The 20,634-nt window shown below is 45.3% G+C and overlaps 1 protein-coding gene across 5 annotated transcripts in view; it reads right to left on the reverse strand.

The window, feature by feature from the left end:
- Positions 1-20,634, reverse strand: part of MAP3K7 (mitogen-activated protein kinase kinase kinase 7) — a 72,361-nt gene that overhangs the window by 49,546 nt on the left and 2,181 nt on the right. For 4 of the 5 annotated variants that reach the window (XM_059732089.1, XM_059732085.1, XM_059732099.1 and 1 more), the window contains exon 2: positions 20,418-20,507. The exons of the other annotated variant lie outside the window; for it this stretch is intronic. In XM_059732089.1, coding sequence (XP_059588072.1) covers positions 20,418-20,507 — 90 coding nt within the window. The remainder of the gene's footprint in view (positions 1-20,417; positions 20,508-20,634) is intronic. 5 annotated transcript variants of the gene reach the window in all.

Raw genomic sequence — 20,634 nt, forward strand, 5'->3', positions numbered from 1 at the left:
ATTGTGAAAGGGGCATGTTTTGCTCCCTACTGGAGCAGCAGAGTCCAGTAAGTGACATACTGTCTCCCTGAAGGGGAAGGGAGGATGCTGGAAACCTATGTTTTCTTCTGAAAAGTCACAGCATGTACAGACATTCAAATTTCCCAAGAGAAACTCTCCTGGGAGTGATTTAACCTTGGTTGTTCCCAGGTTATTTTTCTTTTGAAGTGGCCATTTTTACCCCGGGAGAAAAAGCCGAACATTTGTACATTCATAGTTTCTCTTGGGAAAGCAGTGACACCCAGTTTTGCAGAAGAAACTGAATATCTGTACCAGGCCTAAGTCATGGAAGGTGCTGTAGGCACATGGGATTTTCAAAACATGTTGCAACAATGTTCTAACTTTATATGAGTTTTTAGGAGTTTGTTAAATGTATTTTCTGGATAAACTGGTCAAAAACAACTTTTCTACTACAAATTAGTCACTGGGACTGGGGAGGTAGATGGAGATGGGGGCAGCTAATTAACATATATTCCTAATGCTGAAGCAATGCAGATGGTACCAGCTCTCTGATGTATTACTCTCTAGGACATGAGTATCAAAACTCATCCAGCCCACAGGTGTGGGGACAGCCTGTGAGCTAGATCAGAACCACAGGGCCAGTCTGGTGTGGGCATCCAATGCAGTGTATACTCCAGAGCAGCCCTGCGCACTCTGCACAGCATGCGCCAGTTCTGGTGCATGGAACCAGTATATGAGGCCAATCTGAAGCCAGTGTACAGGCCAGGTCTAGTTTGGCACTGCATGCAGGTCATGCTCTAGGACCAGCCTCCTGTGCTAGATGCAGTAAGCATGCTGGGTACAGCCCTGAGCACTACATGCAGAATGAACCACCCCTGGGCCCAAGCACCTGATGCACACTGAGCCAGCACAGGGCAGGGGTGGGCAAAATACAGCCTGCAGGCAGAATCCAGCCTATGGAGGGATTTTGTCTGGCTCTCAGCAGGCCCCTCAGTCCTGCCTGGCCCAGGCACCATCCAGCCCCGGCACGTTCTGCTGCCTCTGGGTGTGCAATGGGCCTGGCGTGGCTCCATGGCTGGAGTGCATTTCTAGACAGCCCAGGTGGTAATGGCTCCTTCTGGCTGCTGCTGCTGGCCCCAGCCCCATGATACTGGTAGGGACCTGTGCACACAGCCCTGGTCCGGGCCCAGAGTGCTCCACACCCACTCTGGACTTGTCCTGACTGGAGCAGCTTGGCTGGACCAGCAACGGTGGGAGCCTCCTCAATGGCCTAGCAGGTGGGACCCAGCGTGGAAGAGCAGAAAGGGCTGGCGAGACTTGTTGCTGTTGCCGCCACTGCCAGGACCCCCATGCCAGCCATGCCACCAGCAGCGCAAGGAGTAACAGATGGGGGGGGGGGAGGAAAGGGGAGTTGCGTTGCTCTCGCTTCCTTCTGCCAGCTGCTCACATGCTGGACCACTCTGCCACTATGGTCCGGCTACTGCAGCTGCCCCCCTTAGGCCACCTGCACTGCCCGTCACCCCACCTCTCCTCCAGGATACAGCTGCAGCTTGAGGGGAGTGGCTGTGGCAGGGCCATAGTGACAAGGTACAGCTGCAGCAGGGTGCGCAACTGGCTGGAGGAGGTGCGGGCAAAACACTCCCCCCTCCCTCCCATCCATTACTCTTCATGCTGCTGGTGGTGCAGTTGGCATGGGAGTCCTGGTGGTGGTGGCAGCAGCAATGAGTCTTGCCACCCCAATCCACACTCCTGCACTGGTTCCTGCCCGCTGGGCCATGGAAGTGGCTCCTGCCTGTGCCAATCTGGCCAGGTTGCAGCCGTGTGCCTACTGTGGGTACACAAACCGGGGGGGGGAGGGGCATGACCCCCCCATGCCACCCTGATGCATGGTCTGTGCCCCCCAACCCCGCCCAATACCTCATCTATGTTCCCCACTTTCCCAAAGACTTACCTGTGGGGAGCTGCTCTCCATGCTGCCTGGTTGTCACAGGCATGTGTAAGCTCCCCTTGCCTGATTGCCCTCTTCCTGCTCCCCCCAGGCATAAATAGCCCCTTGCAAGCTGGAACTCTGTTTATTAGTATGCACAGCATTAACATACAATGAAGCCCAAGTAGCACTTATTTTTTAAAAAATGTATGCAAAATATGATCCATTTTTAAAGTTTGTTCGCGACCGTTTTGTATATTCTTCATGGGTTAAGAAATGCTGATCTACATGATACCACACTGGTGTGCAGAAATACTTGGGTCAGCTCTAAGTGGGACAGTGGGGGAACTAGAAGCATTAGTCACATTAACCCAGTACTCTACCCAGCAAATAACACTCCACAGGTTGCATCAGACCTGGTAGTGTACCATGCTTATGGTTCTACACCAGAGGTCAGCAACCTCTTAGGAGTAATGGGTTAAATTAATTGGGACTAGTCTGAAGGTGACTCGATGTTTCTCTCCCACTGCCATCATCAAAGCTTTGTGGGCTAGATAATATCGCTTGGCAGGCTGGATTTAGCTTGTAGGCTGTAGGGTACCAACCCCCAATACTGGAACATCATGTTTGAAACAGTAATAACATGACAGCTACATATAACTTAAAAGGTACATTTTAAAAACAAATTATTCTAACTGAAGCCTTGAATAAAAGGAAGTGCTGACTAAAAATACATGATACTGGCTTGATACATGGCTTATATATAATAAACCACACAATCCTAACCAGATCTTAGTTCTAAAGATTGATAACATTTAGTCTTTTATTAAAGAATATTCTGAAGGCTAAATATGCAAAACCAGAAAACAGGAAAAATAAACAACTAGTTGGATCCCCAAGATCTCAAGTCTATGGGAAATAAAAATAACATTAATCTATTTCTGCACTGTATCATCTGAAAACACACACATTTTATCACTAAAAAAATTCAGAATTTTCTAACAGGTTTACTAGAGAATTTTCCAACAGGCACAATTCTTCATTTCACTTACTAGACAGCTATCTAAAATATTGTTTATTCTAAGAAGGCCTTGTTAGACACAAGAAGGAACAATAAAATGGAGCTCCTTCCTGGTTAACAGCTTTAGTATTTTTTGTAGAATTATTACAAGCTACAGTATCCAAAAAAGTATACATCAAATTATTAACAATATAGGGGAATGACAGGTCAGTAAATAAAAACCACAAACCAATCAACCCACCCACGCTTCCCAATGGATATGTGGTCATTAAAATGTAGTATTGTTCTCATATCCATACACATACTAGAAGTGAAAGGATCAAACTGTTCTGAATATTTCAGAGCTTCAAATGTAATCAAAGACACTGGAAAATTTGAAGACATACAGATACTTTGTGAAAAACAGTGAATAAAAGTTTTAGAAACAATTACCTATCCTACTTCTCTTCCATTTCCTATATCTTACCACAGTTCCTGTTGTGCCAAAAAACATATAGTAACAGTATTTCAATATACTTCTACAAACTCTCTACATGCAACAAAGGTAACCAAGAAATGTATAGGTTCTTTAGACACTACTGCAGACAGCCTAAAACAGGGGCAGGCAATTATTTCAGGTGGAGGACTGCTTATCGAGTTTTGGCAAGCTGTCAAGGGCTGCATGGGTAGCCCCATCCCTTGACAGGTGGCCTGCCCCCTGGTCACCATCTTGTGACTGGAAGTCCTGCTCCCTAACCCCTGACCTTTGCCACCAGAAGTCCCTCCCCCTTGCCCCTAGAAGTACTCATTTCAGCAAGGGGTTCTGCCATCTCAGAATCGGAAAAATAAATGTTGTAGATGTTCAGTTTTTAGAATATCAAATTATATTCTAAAAATTGAACATCTACAACATTCATTTGATTCCAAAAAATATTTTTGTCCTGATTTACATGCGTTTGTGTAGCGTACACAGAGGTGATTGCACAATAGCTTAAAATGAAGTCATACTCTTGTATATTGTGGGGGGGGGCATGGGGAGGTGGGTATAAGTTTGTGGGGGGTGGGGGAAGGTATGGATGTGTGCGTGGGGGCTTTAGGGGTAGATAGGTGTGAGGGTGGGGGAACATGGGTGTGTGGATGTGTGGGGTGTGAGTGGGTATGGGGTTTGTGGGGGCTGTGAGTGCATGGGCGGGAGGGTGGCTGGGGTCTGCGAGACGGTGTGGGGGTCTGCATGTATGGCAGTGCAAAGGGGGTTGTGGGTGCATGTGTATGGTGGGGTTTGTGCGTGGGACTTGTCCTATGAACACACACACACTCTCCCTCCCTCCCTGCACACGCACACATGCGCACACACAGACACAGACAGTCTCTCTCTCCCCCTCATCGCTTTCTGTCTCTCTCCCTCTGCCTCATTGGGCATGTGCGCATACACACTCACACACTCACACTCCAGCTGTTGGCCCAGGGGTACCATGCGGGCCGTGTGCTCCCAGTCCAATCATGCAGCTGGGGGCCTGGTAGTGCTGGAGCAGTTGGCCAGCATGCAGGGAAGCAGTGAAAGCTGTAGCAGGCAGAGGCTTCTGGTGCAGGGCTGGGAGGGGACTGGAGGTGGGGGAGGGTAGGGTGGGGCCAGCCTTCCTGCTGGGTCCTGCCGGCTTCCCCTGGGTCCTACTGCCCCTGGCTCCTGTCATCTTTGACAGGCAGCTGGGAGAGATAAATATAAATTTTCTAAAATTTTTAGGGGCCCCGTGGGCTAGATAGAATGGCCTGGTGAACTGTATTTTGTCCACCCCTGGCCTATAATCTCTGCAGAGACATATCCACAGTTTGAGAACTGAAACTAAGCATTACCGAAATGCTTAGTGGGATTTTCTAGACTGATCACCGAGTCCCATTGGGTAGAGTGGTTTTTCTTTAATCTTTACTAATCTATAGGGGAGCCTTTGGGAACTTTATAAGATTGGGCCCCTAATATAGTCCATGGCCTGTTGTAACCTATTTATAAAACTTCTTAAAAGGTTACATGAATATATTGTCACAAATAGTATATAATTAGAAATTATAATCCCTGTTCCATGATGGTATCTTTCAGCTTTAACACATCTTAAATTAAAACTACATAGTTTTTTTTTTAAAGTATCTTAAAATAAAAAAATACCATTAAGTAAATAAAAATCTGATTTAAATAATCAAGCCGATATTTTATTTTTAAAACATCGTTGATTTTTATCCACCCTGTTTACATGCCTACCACATGTACCTCTCCCCCAAAAATTTGTCCTCCAAATGTGGGGCTTGCTTAAGCAGGAGCAGTACATGCTGCATGCAAGAAAATGTGGTAGACCTTGCTCTGGGCACTGAGGACCAGTAATTTTAGGTTCCATCAGACCGACAAGTGGAACAAGTTCCAAAGCTGAATTCTCCACCCATAGCCTTTCATGTTTAAAGCTAGAGCCTGTTAAGTTAGCACTTTAACTACTATGACAGAACATACTGATCTAGGCCAAAACACTACGTAGATTTTTCCCTCCATGTATTTAAATAGCGACTATAAGCAGTTGTAACTTTGAGATAAGTTATTTAAAAACTGTCTTTTAAAAAAGATGTTTTATCTATTTATTATTATTATATATAAAAATTAGCTGGAATCCAAAAAAAGGTAATAAACTGTCAACTCAGCCTGTGATACAGACGCTTCCTGGAATGTGGGAGTTACTAAATGTTAACCGGCCCCTAAAAAAGCATTGTATGTTTAGAGCACACAAGAAAATCAAGGAAATGGCTGTCATTTTAGGAAGACACAAAGCGATATTTTGGAGCCATTCAATTGTGATCACAAAACTTTCTATTTGAACAGAAAATTCCATCATATAAAGGACCTTAACTTAGATATCGAAACAGTAAGCAGTAAGTATAGCATGAAGGTGTGTAGGACTGAACCATGTGGTGCTCTGTTTCTCAGTGTGAGCTTAAAAGCAATTAGCAATACCATATTGCACACCTTGGGATGTAGTATGCACCTTGTTTTGGAAAGGCAGAATGAAGGAAAAAAGATCTTTCCTTATAATAAGTAATTGAGTAACAACAGCCAGGAAGCGAAGACTGGTTATTGTTCTACACCCTGTGGATTGCAGATTTTATGTTTTCTTATATATAGCATACTCCACATATAGAAGGCATTTAAATTTTGAAGAGGAGCCTTGAGGGAGATAAAAAAGATCTTTTAAGTGAGGTGAGTGGCAGCACCTAGGGAACTGAGTCTGCTGTCAGCCATGAATGACAGATGGGGCCCACAAACCGACCCAGTGTGTCAGTTCCAGGATCATGCACTGAGTGTGACCCCACGTGCTGGCTCTGGAGCCACATGCCAGGTAGGACCCAGTGCACTGGGTCCAGGGCCTCTTGCTGGCTCTAGTTGGGCCTGGCACACCAGGTCCACGGCTTTGTACCTGTCTGGACCCCATATATCAGGTCCAGCCACAGACCAACCCTTTATGCAGGCCTGATCTGGCATATGGGGGGGGGGGGGGTGAGGCTTCACATGGTTCCAGGCATTATGTGGTAGGGAGAGTGGTGCTAGTGCTAGGGCCCCTAAAAAATGTAGAAAATTTATATTTATCTGCTCCTGGCTGCTAGTCAAAGATGCCAGGGGCAGTTGGACCCAGAGGTAGTTGGCAGGACCCAACAGGAAAGCTGGCCTGGCTCTACCTCACCTCCGGTCTCCCCCACTGGAAGCCTCTGTCTGCTGCAGCTTTCAATGCTTCCTTGCACACCAGCTGGATGCTCCAGCACCACATGGCCCCTGGCTCCATCACCAGACCACAGGAGCACATGGCCCGCACCAGTATCCCAGGGCCAGCAGGGGGAGAGATGGAGAGCAATATGGGAGGGATAGACTGTGTCTGTGTGCGCGCGTGTGCAGGGAAGGAAGGGGGGGGGGGAAAGAGAGAGTGTGTGTGTATGTTTGCTTGTGTGTGTTCATAGGGCGAGTCCCACACCCCCTCACCATACACATACACCCACAACCCCCCCCACACTGCCATACACACAACCCCCCACACCTCCTAGCCATACTCCCCCCACATACTCACAACCCCCACAAACCCCATACCCACCCACACCCCACATATCCACACACCCACATGCTCCCTCACCCCACCCTCACCCCCACAAAACCCCCACGCACACATCCATGCACTCCCCCACCCCCCACATACCTACACACTTATAGCCTCCCACAAACCTATACCCACCCCGCCATGCCCTCCACCCCTGCACAGTATACAAGTGTAGGACTTCCTTTTAAGCTATTGTGCAATCACCTCTATGTACACTACACAAACATGTAAATCCGGACAAAAATATTTTTTGGAATCAAATGATGTTGTAGTTGTTTGATTTTTAGAATATAATTTGGTATTTTTCTGGTTCAGAGATGACAAAACTCCTTGCTGAAAGGAGTATTTCCAGGGGCAAGGAGAGGGACTTCTGGTGGCAAAGGTTAAGGGTTAAGGAGCAGGACTTCTACTCACAAGATGGTGACCAGGGGGCGGGGCACCTGTCAAGGAGCAGGACTACCCATGCGGCCCAACAGCTTGCCAAAACTCAATAAGCAGCCCTCTGCCCGAATAATTGCCTGCTCCTGTTATACACAGACAAAGTTCTTTGGGTAGATGTGATATCTTTTATTAGACCAACTAAGTAGTTGGAAAAATTGTTCTTTACAAGCTTTTGGGCACAAATACACCCCTTCTTCAGGCACAGAGAGAGTTTGTGGTCTCCAGAGATAACATCTTTGTTAACAGCAGTATATGGAGATGAGAGAGAACAGATCCGACTACTCACCCATCAGTCCTATTGTCTCTGAAAGTTTGTGTACACACAGTCAAGCCCTTACCTTTCTCTAAAAGTGCAAAGTTTCAAGAAGGATAAAGGATATCAAGCAATAAGATTCACTTTTTGTAGGAAAAAAAAAGTGATTAAATTGAGGTTTCCTGACCAGTGATTTAAATCAATTTGATTTAAATTAAATCCATACTGTATGTAAGTACAGTATTTCTTTTTACTGTCGCTTCTCAGCATGCAGTAGAGTGGGAAGGAGGAAAGTGGTAGCTAAGGATGGTGTTCCCCAGTGGAACAGCCTTTGAATTATTCCGTCTCTGACAGAGAAGTTACAAACGTAGTTACACATTATGTATATAAATCCTGAACCTTATGAAAGGGTAAATTTCATTTTTATTTCTGGTCCTACTGCAGTAATGCCTAAAGGCCCAATCATACCACTTTTTCACAAAACTTCAGCCACATGCAGCACGCAAGGTGAAGAGTGCTTAACAAATGAAGCTCTTCAATCAATGCTGGCTTTATTTACTCCACAAAGAATTGATTATTTCCTCATAAAAACCTGCCTTACATTCATCAACATAACACTGAGCACTGCATAACCATAGTGAAATTTATGTTTCCACTACTCTTTTGGGTAAGGAACATCATCATCCTCCATGTTTTAGATGGGGAATTGTGGCAAAGAGTCCTTGCACTGATGATTTAACTCAGGGCTGTCAAACTTCTGGATGGTGGGGGCCATGCGGGTCACAGACCCCTGGTGTTTTCCTCCCATGTGTGCAGACTAGCTCCCCACAATAAGAGCACAGTCTGGACAGTTCAGTTCTGTTTTGCTGCATGTGCAGCGCAAACAGCGCAGACACACACACTTCTGCACACACAGGGCTCCTCTCACATAGTTTCCCTCTGCAGCACTGCCCCTCCACCTAGAGCAGTGGGGACACTGGTAGCCAGGCAGGAGCCTGGGGACTACATGTTAATCCCTAGGGGGCTTTGCATGGCCTTCAGGCTTCCAGTTGGACAGCCCTGATTTAACTAAATGTGTTAAGAAATGGAGGAATGTGGATCTGGCAAACTACAGGCCCATCAGCCTGACCTGTATCCCAGGGAAGGTCTTAGAAAAGATTAGCAAAGAGGCCATTCTTAACAGACTGGCCGATGGCAACATCCTGAGGGATAGCCAGCATGGGGTTGTTGCAGGTAGGTCTTGCTTGACCAAGCTTATTTCCTTTTACGACCAGGTGACCTATCACCTGGAAAAGGGAGAAGAGATTGATGTTGTATATCTTGACATAAAAAAAGCCTTCCATCTGGTATCCCATGATCACCTCTTAGCAAAACTGGCTAACTGCGGCCTTGGCCTCACCACGATCAGCTGCCTGGGGAATCAGCTCCGTGGTTGGACCCAGAGGGTGGTGGTTGATGGAAGTCAATCATCGTGGTGTGCTGTGACCAGTGGGGTCCCTCCAGGCTCTGTCCTTGGGCCTATACTATTCAACATCTTCATTAACGATGTGGACATTGGTATCAAAAGCAGACTGGCCAAGTTCGCCGACGACACCAAACTCTGGGGTAAAGCGTTCAGACCTGAGGACATGAGGGTGATCCAGGCTGACCTTGACAGGCTCAGGAAATGGGTGGACGAGATCCAAATGGTGTTTAACAATGAAAAATGCAAGCTTCTCCACCTTGGGAGGAAAAACCTGCAGCACTGTCAAGCCTATAAGCATGCTATACTGGCTAGAGAGACTTGGGCGCCATGATTAACCACAAGATGAACGTAAGCCTTCAATGTGATGCTGTGGCAAGTAAAGCGAGCAAAATGCTGGCTTGCATCCATAGATGCTTCTCAGGCAAATCCCAGGACGTCATTCTCCCATTGTACTCAGTCTTGGTGAGGCCGTAGTTGCAGTACTGTATCCAGTTTTGGGCTCCACAATTCAAAAAGGATGTGGAGAGGCTTGAGAGGGTGCAGAGGAGAACCAAGCGCATGATCAGAGGTCAGGAGAACAGACCTTATGATGAGAGGCTGAGAGCCATGGGACTCTTCAGTCTGGAAAAGCCCAGGCTCAGGGGAGATCTGGTGGCCACCTATATTTTTATCAGGGGTGCTTACCAGGATCTGGGGGAACATCTGTTCACCAGAGCACCCCAAGGGATGATAAGGTTGAACGGTCACAAACTCCTCCATGACTGTTTCAGGCTGGACATAAGGAAGAACTTCTTTACTATCCGAGCCCCCAAGGTTTGGAATAGACTGCCGCTGTAGGTGGTTCAAGCGCCTACTTTGAATGACTTCAAAAGGCATTTGGATGTTTATCTTGCTGGGATCCTATAACCCCTGCTGACTTCCTGCCCCTGGGGCAGGGGGCTGGACTTGATGATCTTCCGTGGTCCCTTCCAGCCCTAATGTCTATGAAATCTATGAAGTTTTTAAAGATGTTCCTGCTACAGGCAACCCCCGCTTAGCGCTTTTAATTGGTATTGGAAAAACTGACCACTAAGCGAAACAACGTTAAGCGAAACCCATTTTCCCATAGGGTTTAATGTAAATAAATATAATTGGTTCCTGTGCTCCTTCTGGCCTTGGCCCTAGCCCTGGAACTCCCGGCACGGCACTGCGTGGGCTCCACCAGGGTAGGCACCGGCTTCTCTTGGCCTCATCGTTCTGCCACTGTGATGGCCCCTGCTAGCCTGCACCCATTGGCCACCAGTGCACCTGTGCGCTGTCCCAACCAGGGACCCGCCCGCCCAGGGATTAACAGCGAGCAGTGGGGCTCTGGTGGATGAGTGTGTACTGGAGCGGAATGGGTCATGGGCTGCAGCCAAGGAACGGGGGGCACTCCACTATGGCCTGGGGTGGGGGAAACTACACACCTTGAATGCTGGCTCACATCAGTCCATGCCCCGCACTCCTGCTGGCCGTGGCCTCAGGCCCCGCACTCCTGCCACCCTTGACCCTGAGCAGCAGACCAGGCCCCGCTCTCACGCCCCCCGCTGCCCCTTCTTGCCACCACCGCCGTTCCTCCCTGCCTGCTGGCCACTCCAGCATCACGTGCCGGAGTGGACCCCAGGCTTGGGCCCCATTGGTCCAGGCCCCATGCTTACACTGCCCAGCCCCCTGCCCACCTCTTCTCTCTGCTGCTTCTCCCTATCCGCTCCTGCCACCCCACCCTGGGCCCTGCTGGCTGCCACTCATCGCTTCATTTGACGTGGCTACCACCGCCACCGCTTCTCCCCATCCCCCCCGTGCTGAGCGTTATAACGAAACCGCTGAACGCTAAGAGAACCAGGTAGGTATTTTTAATGAGTGATATAGTGCAACCGCAGTAAGCGAAACTGTGTTAAGTGGGGGTTGCCTGTACTTCACAATTACTGGAAAGCAAGAGCTTGTACACAGGGAATTTGAGAAGAGTAGCTAGCATGCAGCAGATTCACCGTCTGGCTTACTTTTGTGGTTACTTTCCCAGAGATAAGCTCTTGCTGCATGTGAAGTGTCCAAACAGGAAATGAGTGCAGAGTAGACATTGTCCTACAAATTGACACTCTATAGCTGTTGCAGAAACTTTATCCCAGAAGCAAGCCCTACAAGATGTCTACACAAAGATGTTTTTAAAGCAAGCGTATGCTAAAAAACCCCCCCAACAAAACATCTATTTAGATAGACCAGAAAAATTGACGCCAAAAATTAAAAATGCCAGCTAATTCTTAGGTTTTTGTTTCTAAGCTCCTAACTTGATACAATTAAGACTTAATTTCCCACCCCCACCCCACCACACACAGCAGCTGCTACCAATTGCAACTAGAAGGATGAGAAATATTCTGGGTTACTCAAGCCTAACTGCTACATGATTCATGCTACGAACCCAAAATGCCAAGTTGCAAAGCATGTTTTCCAGACCTCAACCCTTTCTTATTGCTCTTTTCTGACCCATTTTTACACTTTTTAATGTTTTTAGAAAGTAGGAACTATAACTCCACTTAACATCTTTCATTGGGACTGTGCTCTGAGGTAACATCATCTCCATGCTTCTGCTCTATATTTCTTTTTCACATATGCACATGCAAAAAACGTATTAGCGCTTTTAGCTGCAGCACTGCTCTGCTTTCCAGGAAATAATCCCATTTCCTGTAAATATGACCTTTCTTTCCGTCCTCAGGTATACTGCCTTATATTTGGCTATATTAATATGCATGCTGTTTGATTACAGGTGAATTCTATTCAATACAGATTTCTCAATAAACTATTATTGCTGAATTACTATTGTTGTTATTCACCAATTCATCAGTATTTGCAGACATGCAAGCTTTCAAGCATGTTTTTATATTACTGTCACTGATAAAAACATTAAGTAGCATTAGGTGGAGAACCAATTCCTGTGGGAACCCACTAAAAAAAAAAGAAACTCTTGATCTTCTGTTTTCTTATTTAGTTATGCTTTGATGTTTATAAATTAGCCAGGGTTTAATTTACCTAATACATGCTATAGTGGTTTTCCATTATCCTAAATTTTTTAATGAGGAGAATGTCATGCAGTGCTAAAGTCATGAGACTAAGTGAACACAAAGTGATCGTATTTTTCATGCGTTTGTAAACACCTAGCAATGGGCCTCCTGGGTGCTTCATATAAGTAACTAATTTATTTATTAACTGAAGTTTCCAACTATCCTACCTGTAACTTATGTGATATTTAGCAGTGATAATGGTTACGTATATTTGTCTAACTTGTATCTTATGACAAGAGGTAGGAGTAAAAATATTATGCAAGGTATCAATTCTTTTCCAACAATGGTAATGTATTACAACACACTAAATACATTAGATTATATATAGCTTGAAGAGCACTGTGTGTTAGTTTAACCATACAGTGAAAAAGACAGTGTGTGAAATATTAAGCAACACCTTTGTAAATGGATCATATGACCGAAGCAAAAAGATACTGCATCCAGCAAACTGCAGGTGCACTTCAGATAGAAAGAATGTAATTGCTGAAACTACCCCTGAAGCATCCTGGGTATGACAGTAAACTGCATCCAACTGGAGGGCCTGGTGGCAATGTGGTGGGGCTACTCATGGTGGGGTAGTGCTTATAAAATACCAATATTGCAACCTCCAGAGTAAGGTGAGTATAGGGTGCCTCAAGACCCTAGCTTCTACTGACTTGTGGATACTCCTTGGTTGGAGAAAAGCTAAAGGGACATCACCCTGACAGAAATGTGCCTTTGCTAAGGTGTTAGGCAGTCAGCAGTTCTTATCTGTTGCCCTCTGGAAAAAACTATGACCACTGAGACATTGAATATCTGGACTCAGTCTGGACTTTGGATTCTGTCTCAATGGTCTAAAAGGGAGGTGGTATATCCTGGGTAGCCTCCACTCCTCCATACTCTTGCTTAGACATGCATGTCAAACATCTTGGTGACTGGACTGCTTACACATACACCATGAAGCAGAGGACTGATGGTTACCTACTACTCCTGAACCAATTTAAGCAAGATTTTTATAACGCAAGTGGTTCCAGTGATTTAAAAAGGACTACTCATTTGTATAAAGATTGTATGCAAATCTTTACGGGAATCAAGGCTTTAGAAAATGGTTAGGATTCTGTGTAAAATCCCTATATTTATGAAAAGTGAAAGACAAACATCAATCTACATAAGATGGCAGGATCTCAGGTTGGTAAAATGGTACTATTTAATAATTATATCAGTAAAAGACCATAATAAAATGAAGGGGGAAAACAATACTAATAAAAATTAACTACAAAGCTTCCCTACATGGCAAGGCCCAACTTCAGGTTTCTGTTGCAAAAAATGATATCACAAATATATGGGAGATGCTTTCCCTTCAGTTACTTCCCTGCTTCAAAAGAGCAAAGCAAGTACAAAAATCCATTAGAGAGATGCTCACACGTCATGCATGTAACTAACTAGCTGAATGGACAGTGACTGACTAGTGTGATGGGGCACCCTGGGGTGCTGCTGCAGGAAATGTGAGGAGATAAGCAGATAAAGGCAGGCTCAGGCTCTCCTTGCCTAGCTGCTCCCCTGACCCTACTGCCTGCCCCTCTGCAAGGAGGTAAATCTTGTAATGAATTAGTTATGGAGAGCCACTCAATCTGCAAAAGTTATGGAGGGATGTCTCCAGTCTAAAAAGGTTGAGAACTGCTGGTTTAATGGCTGTAAGGGAATGCAAACTCTAGGGCCAAGTCACTAGACAAAATTATATTCAGCTGTTCTCAGTGTTTTAAATGTAGATGTATACATTACATATTGAGTTCTCCTAGTGGTTTGGAATCTTAAAATAGGACTTTTTAAGAAATATATTTAGAAAGTTTATCACTTCATCTTAAAAAGGAGACTCCCACAAAGTGTCTTTCTTGCTACTTTTTAAGTAAACTGTTAAAATTAAAATATATTTCAATACTTCAGGAAAAATGTGGAAGCTAGCTTTCAAATGCTACATGCCTTAAGGCAGTTTAGACGTCATTTTTTAGTGTGAAGAAGTGTTATATAGCATACATAATACTATTCTTTTAGATTTTTGCATAGAAAGGTGGCTAACTTTTTACAATCTGGATGCTAAGGAGTACTTGACATAAAAGCAAATTGTGTACATTCTGCCCTGCTCAAACCAAGAGACAGCAACCGTTTAGTACTATGTCTGAATCAATGCTAGTGCAAGCTTGTAGCAAAAGCAAATTGCTATGGAAAACAACAGAAAAAAGTGAAAAGGAACAATAATCCAAAACCAAAGTGTTAACAAAAAGAAAATGTGTTTTGAATATCATGTCTTAATTGATGTTTCTTTCCCTCTGTGTGTTATACCAGGGCTGTTTTGAGTGTCTCTGGCCACATACCAACCATGTAGGTTGCTTACTTCCCAGGTTGCATGTCATGTGGGCCATGTCCCCGCCACAACATCCCAGCACCCCTGTGCTCTGCATGCCACATCATAAGGGTCCCTCCTGTTGTGCTGCTCAGCAAGCGCCTGGTCCACACTGCATTGCACCAGGTCCCTGTGGCCCTTTGAGCCACCTGGCAGTGGGCTCCTGCAGATCGGTCCCTAAAAGCAAGGCCAAGCAGTGGAAGCTGGAGAAGTGAGAGGGAGCTCTGAGACTCTGGTGGTATCAGCTGCTAGAGTGGTGAGGGCAGAGGTTCCCAGACTAGCTAAAATAAAACACAGTATATTCATTCTGTTATCCAATAAAACTTGGCCAAACCAAACAAAGCACACACATAGATCTCACAATTTTTAGCGTGAACTTGGGACCTGTAACTATTCCAGAACTTCAATATCTATTAATAAACTAGTGGCAGAGTGACACTGCTCTCTGTTGACAAGACTGCCTTGATAATACCGGAGCAAAGCTATGATTATATAAGCATTTCTGAGGGGTCTTCAGGCAAGCTTTGTTAATGCTTTCTTTTCAGACACCTGAACTGAGGTCTGCAAACTATCATAACATTTGATCATTTCACCTGCCTTATAGAGGCTGTCTCTTAGGATTCTTTAAGATTCTTGTGCATACAGTACAGACAGTTTTCTTCTAGTGCACAGAAGAATGTCCTTAATTACAGCATACTCCAGTGACTCCCAACCAGGGTGGCACAGCATCCACCAGGGGTGTCTCGAGATCATTTCAAGGGTGTCCTGGCGTACCAAGCAATGTTAGGACTGTTAGGTCCTTGCTGAGGCCTCTGTCCAGGCACCACTGGTGCACATACTTTTGGTTCACTATGACCTGCCTGTGCAGGTGTTAGTGTGCATATTCATGTGCATACACAAGACAGTGCCAAGATTTGACTATCTAATCTGAGGACAACTCTAGTTATACCAATTTTCTATTAGTGTAATGGTGGTGTAATTCTTGTTGATAAGGCTTCACAACATTACTGTGAAGATATTCATGTAACATTTTACTGGTTGAAACTAATAACTGTGATATATTATGTGCATTATACATACTTGTTTCTATATGCCATAACTTTGATTTAATTTCTAAATCCCCCATGAATTTTATATTCCTTGTGGGGTAAGAACCAGATAAAAATCAGTTATCTACTGCTTGGTTACTTGGTACCACTGACCATGGGCAACATACAATTCCAGTTTACATCAAATGCAGAAGTATTTCCAATTCCTCTACATGTGAATGAGGCAGAGGAAGAGGAATGTGTATATTGTAGTAGGAGAAAAGTAAAATCATGATTTGTTTGTTTATAGAAAGGAAAAAGGAAATCCTACTGGAAGAGAGATTAAGCCAAAGTTATCATCTACAGGATTCCGGTACGTGTCAGTGTAGAAGTTTAAGTAACCATGACTTTTTGAACAGAGCAGAAGATACCATAGAGATTTCCTCTCAACTTAAGTTTATAAACACTACGATTGTTTAGACTCACTTAATTTTTCTCCCCATACAAACCGTCAGTGTTTAGCAAATTATTTTTTTTACAATTGAGATGCTAATTAGCTGCTACAAAACTAAATTCACTCCCTTATAGTTATTATGTTTAGTAGAAGAGGTTAAGACCTTATTACACCTGAAGGAACAAGCACAAGAATTATAAGCACGAAGACAGAAAGAACCCTATCAGATCCAAAGTCTGTTAGGTTCAGATTTTGCTAGTTGCTTTGTATATGTAAATCCCATTGAAGGTAGTGGGAAGGTCTGTCTGTGATGCCCTTTAGGATCCAACCTCCTGTGGAATGGAAATGACCAGGATGTAACCAGGTTAAGCGAGGATGACATCAGAACAGCCATGGTTCTTCAGACCTCTGTAATGCCTAGAATAAAGCTGTATCATGTGACCATGGACAGACTACACTATGGATCCATGCTGTCTAAGCACAATTATTTGCATGTTTCCCATATGGAACAATGTTATTTCAACAAAGGCTTCACACAAGTAGAGCACAGGGGGTCTACCTTCATGGAAAACCTTGAAGTATCAGGGCCTTAGCAAGCATGATGCTACAATAAACCTTTCAGCAAATTATCTAGTCCACTCTACGTCACCAGAAAATCCAAACTGGTCTCAAATACACCATCAGGAACCTCTCTATCAGTTACTTTCCAACATCAAAGGAATTCAAGGTAATTCCTTTACAACTAAGCTCCCAACGTAACAGTTTGAGGAAAAATGTTTTCCACTAACCTAAATAGAAAAATAAATGTCACTTCCTGCATAATCAGATAACAAAGATGCAGTACAGATCACAAATGCAATATTCATGTAAGCATCACAGACACTGAATTGTAGTTTCACTTTAATCAAGAGAGAGGCCCATTTCACGAATGTATACCCATATAGAATACAATAGCCCTAAGAGGCAAAGATAACATGTAGCACCTAAATACCCTGACAACAACAGTATTAGGAAGAGAAGCGGAGAAAAGAACAAGAACACCCAAAGCTAAACGTTCAATGGGTGCATTAAATGGAGCTGAACAATCCTCCTCCATTTCCCTGTGATAAAGTCTAACTGAAATCCAGCTGTATTAGCTTCTGTTAAAGTTCCCCTAAAGCAGTGATCCCCTAAACCAGGGTGCTGCATCATGCCACCAGATCCTTTTAAAGGTGCCACAAGTTGTCATGCAGTATTAGGTATGCAGATACCTGCATGATTCATAAGATAAAAGGCAGGGTAAATGTCTACCTTATAAACTCATTAATCATATACATGGCATATACATATGATTTTCACCTTATGGAATCATTCATCATATGGTATAATATGTATGTATAGCATATATACACACATACATATAATATGTGTGTACAGCATATGCATGGTTGACTATAATGCCAAATGCATGTGTACGCTATACATTATACTGGGCGTCAGCAACGTTTTTGGGCAGAGTGCGACCCACAACCTTGACTTTTAAGATGATGGCGCACCGGGGCAGACGGTGGGGAAGCCACGAGGGGCCCAATCCTTGTTGTGGGAGTGCAGCCCTGGCCCCTTCCCTGCTGTTCGCCCCGAGGCACGAGCGAGAAGCAAAACGTCTTCAAATACCACACTGGCAACCGTGCTAGGGGTTGCCTAGCCCTGTATTATACTAGAGTAAAATCTTTGTTATCCGGCACTTAAGTAACCAGAAATTCTATTAACTGGAATTTCTGGCCGGCTGGCTGGCCACGGGGGTGGTAGCAGGGAAGCTCGCATGCAGTGGCCACTGCTGCCACTGACCACCCTATGCTGCCACCGCTCCACATGCAGCCGCTGCTACAACCTTCCTTCCAAGCCTTCACGTTATCCAAAAACCCCTGCCTGGTTATTTCAGATAACCAGAATTTTTACATAACCAACAATCCCTTTACCCTGGAGATGCCAGATAACAAAGATTTTACTGTATATATTACCTATGCATGATATGTATGTATAGCATATGATTAATGACCCTATAGGATGAAAAGCTTATCTGTTTACTATGTATTATGCTATTAATGTAACCATACTATATATTATATTATACATGTACATTAGGAATGTGAAAGGTTAAATGTTTAAACAATAAGTATACTTATACTGGTAATGCATTACCAGTTAATGTTTAGCACAGGGTGCAGTCTACCAGGGAAGGGAAGTGGCGCAGTGTCTCAGAAACAGGAAGGTGGCAGGGCAGGGAGGAGGGAGGGATGAGGGGGGGGGACTACCCATACCTAGTCTCCTCCTTTCCAGTGCACTGGCATGAAAGCCCCTCACCTGCTGCTGCCACCCATGGCTTGATATAGGCTGTGTTGTCTGGCAGGGCTTGCCACAGACCCCTCCTCCCCTGCATCAGAGGTCCTACGGAGCAGCTCCCAGCAGCACCTGTATCTGAGTGGGATTGTGCACAGCCTCTGACTCCCCATGGTGCTCTGGGCAGGCGATTGTGGCCCCTTCCCTGCAGTGGGATGGGACAGGCACTGGCCTGGGGTCCACATGCCCTGGCGGGGACTAGCTATGTAATATTGCTTAAACATTTAATCAATATAATTAAAGGAGATTAAATGGATAATGTTTATCCCTACTAGGAGGTTTAAAGTCAGGGAGGTTTATCTACCTAAGCACCAGAGATCATTAGGATTTCCACACTCCTTGTTCCCCACTCCCTTCCCCACGTATTCCACAGTCCTTGAACAAAAACAGTCACTCCCTGTTTGTAGCCAGTTTATGAAATAACAGCACGAAACAAGAAGCTGCAGTATTTGGGGTTAAGAATACCACCAGGACTACACATCTTAGTCACAAGGACTCTCCAAGTAAGGTTCTGTTGAGTCTGACAAAAGCAGCATCAGGCTTGGTACAAAATAGGGATACAAAGAGTTAAATGATTAATCGTTTAATGGATAAACCCAGTGATGGCAGGTTATAGCTTACTGTTTATCGTTTAGCAAATGGTCTGAGCCTGCCATGGCTTGGTAGGGAAGGGAGAAGCAGCGGGGAAGAGGGAAACCATACAGTGCTCCAAAGGTATGGGAAGGTGACAGGGCAGGCAGGGCAGAAGGTGGCAGGGCAGGAGGGAGAATGGAGGAAGGCCTAGTATAGATTCATAGATTCACAGATGTTAGGGTCGGAAGGGACCTCAATAGATCATCGAGTCCAACCCCCTGCATAAGCAGGAAAGAGTGCTGGGTCTAGATGACCCCAGCTAGATGCTCATCTAACCTCCTCTTGAAAACCCCCAGGGTAGGGGAGAGCACCACCTCCCTTGGGAGCCCGTTCCAGACCTTGGCCACTCGAACTGTGAAGACGTTTTTCCTAATGTCCAATCTAAATCTGCTCTCTGCTAGCTTGTGGCCATTATTTCTTGTAACCCCCGGGGGCGCCTTGGTGAATAAAACCTCACCAATTCCCTTCTGTGCCCCCGTGATGAACTTATAGGCAGCCACAAGGTCGCCTCTCAACCTTCTCTTGCGGAGGCTGAAAAGGTCCAGTTTCTCTAGTCTCTCCTCGTAGGGCTTGGTCTGCAGGCCCTTAACCATACAAGTTGCCCTTCTCTGGACCCTCTCCAGGTTATCCGCATCCTTCTTGAAGTGTGGCGCCCAAAATTGCACGCAGTACTCCAACTGCGGTCTGACCAGTGCCTGATAGAGGGGAAGTATCACCTCCTTGGACCTATTCGTCATGCATCTGCTGATGCACGATAAAGTGCCATTGGCTTTTTTGATGGCTTCGTCACACTGCCGACTCATGTTCATCTTGGAGTCCACTAGGACTCCAAGATCCCTTTCCACTTCCGTGCCACCCAGCAGGTCATTCCCTAGGCTGTAGGTGTGCTGGACATTTTTCCTCCCTAGGTGCAGCACTTTGCATTTCTCCTTGTTGAACTGCATTCTGTTGTTTTCTGCCCACGTGTTCAACCTGTCCAGGTCTGCTTGCAGCTGTTCCCTGCCCTCTGGCGTGTCCACATCTCCCCATAGCTTTGTGTCATCTGCAAACTTGGACAGAGTACATTTCACTCCCTCGTCCAAGTCACTGATGAAGACATTAAAGAGTATCGGTCCAAGGACAGAGCCCTGCAGGACCCCACTGCCCACACCCTTCCAGGTCGAGACCGACCCATCCACCACGACTCTCTGGGTGCAACCCTCTAGCCAATTCGCCACCCACCGGACAGTGTAGTCATCCACGTCACAGCCTCTTAACTTGCTCACCAGTATGGGGTAGGATACCGTATCGAAGGCCTTCCTGAAGTCTAAGTATACGACATCCACCCCTCCTCCTGTGTCCAGGCGTCTCGTAACCTGGTCATAGAAAGAGACTAGATTGGTCAGGCACGATCTGCTTGCCATGAACCCGTGCTGGTTTCCCCTCAGCATAATTTTTCCTGCCGGGCTCTCACAAATGTGAGCCTTGATAATTTTTTCAAAG

Source organism: Alligator mississippiensis, chromosome 1 (genome assembly GCF_030867095.1).
Source record: "Alligator mississippiensis isolate rAllMis1 chromosome 1, rAllMis1, whole genome shotgun sequence".
NCBI classification, from domain to species: Eukaryota; Metazoa; Chordata; order Crocodylia; family Alligatoridae; genus Alligator; species Alligator mississippiensis.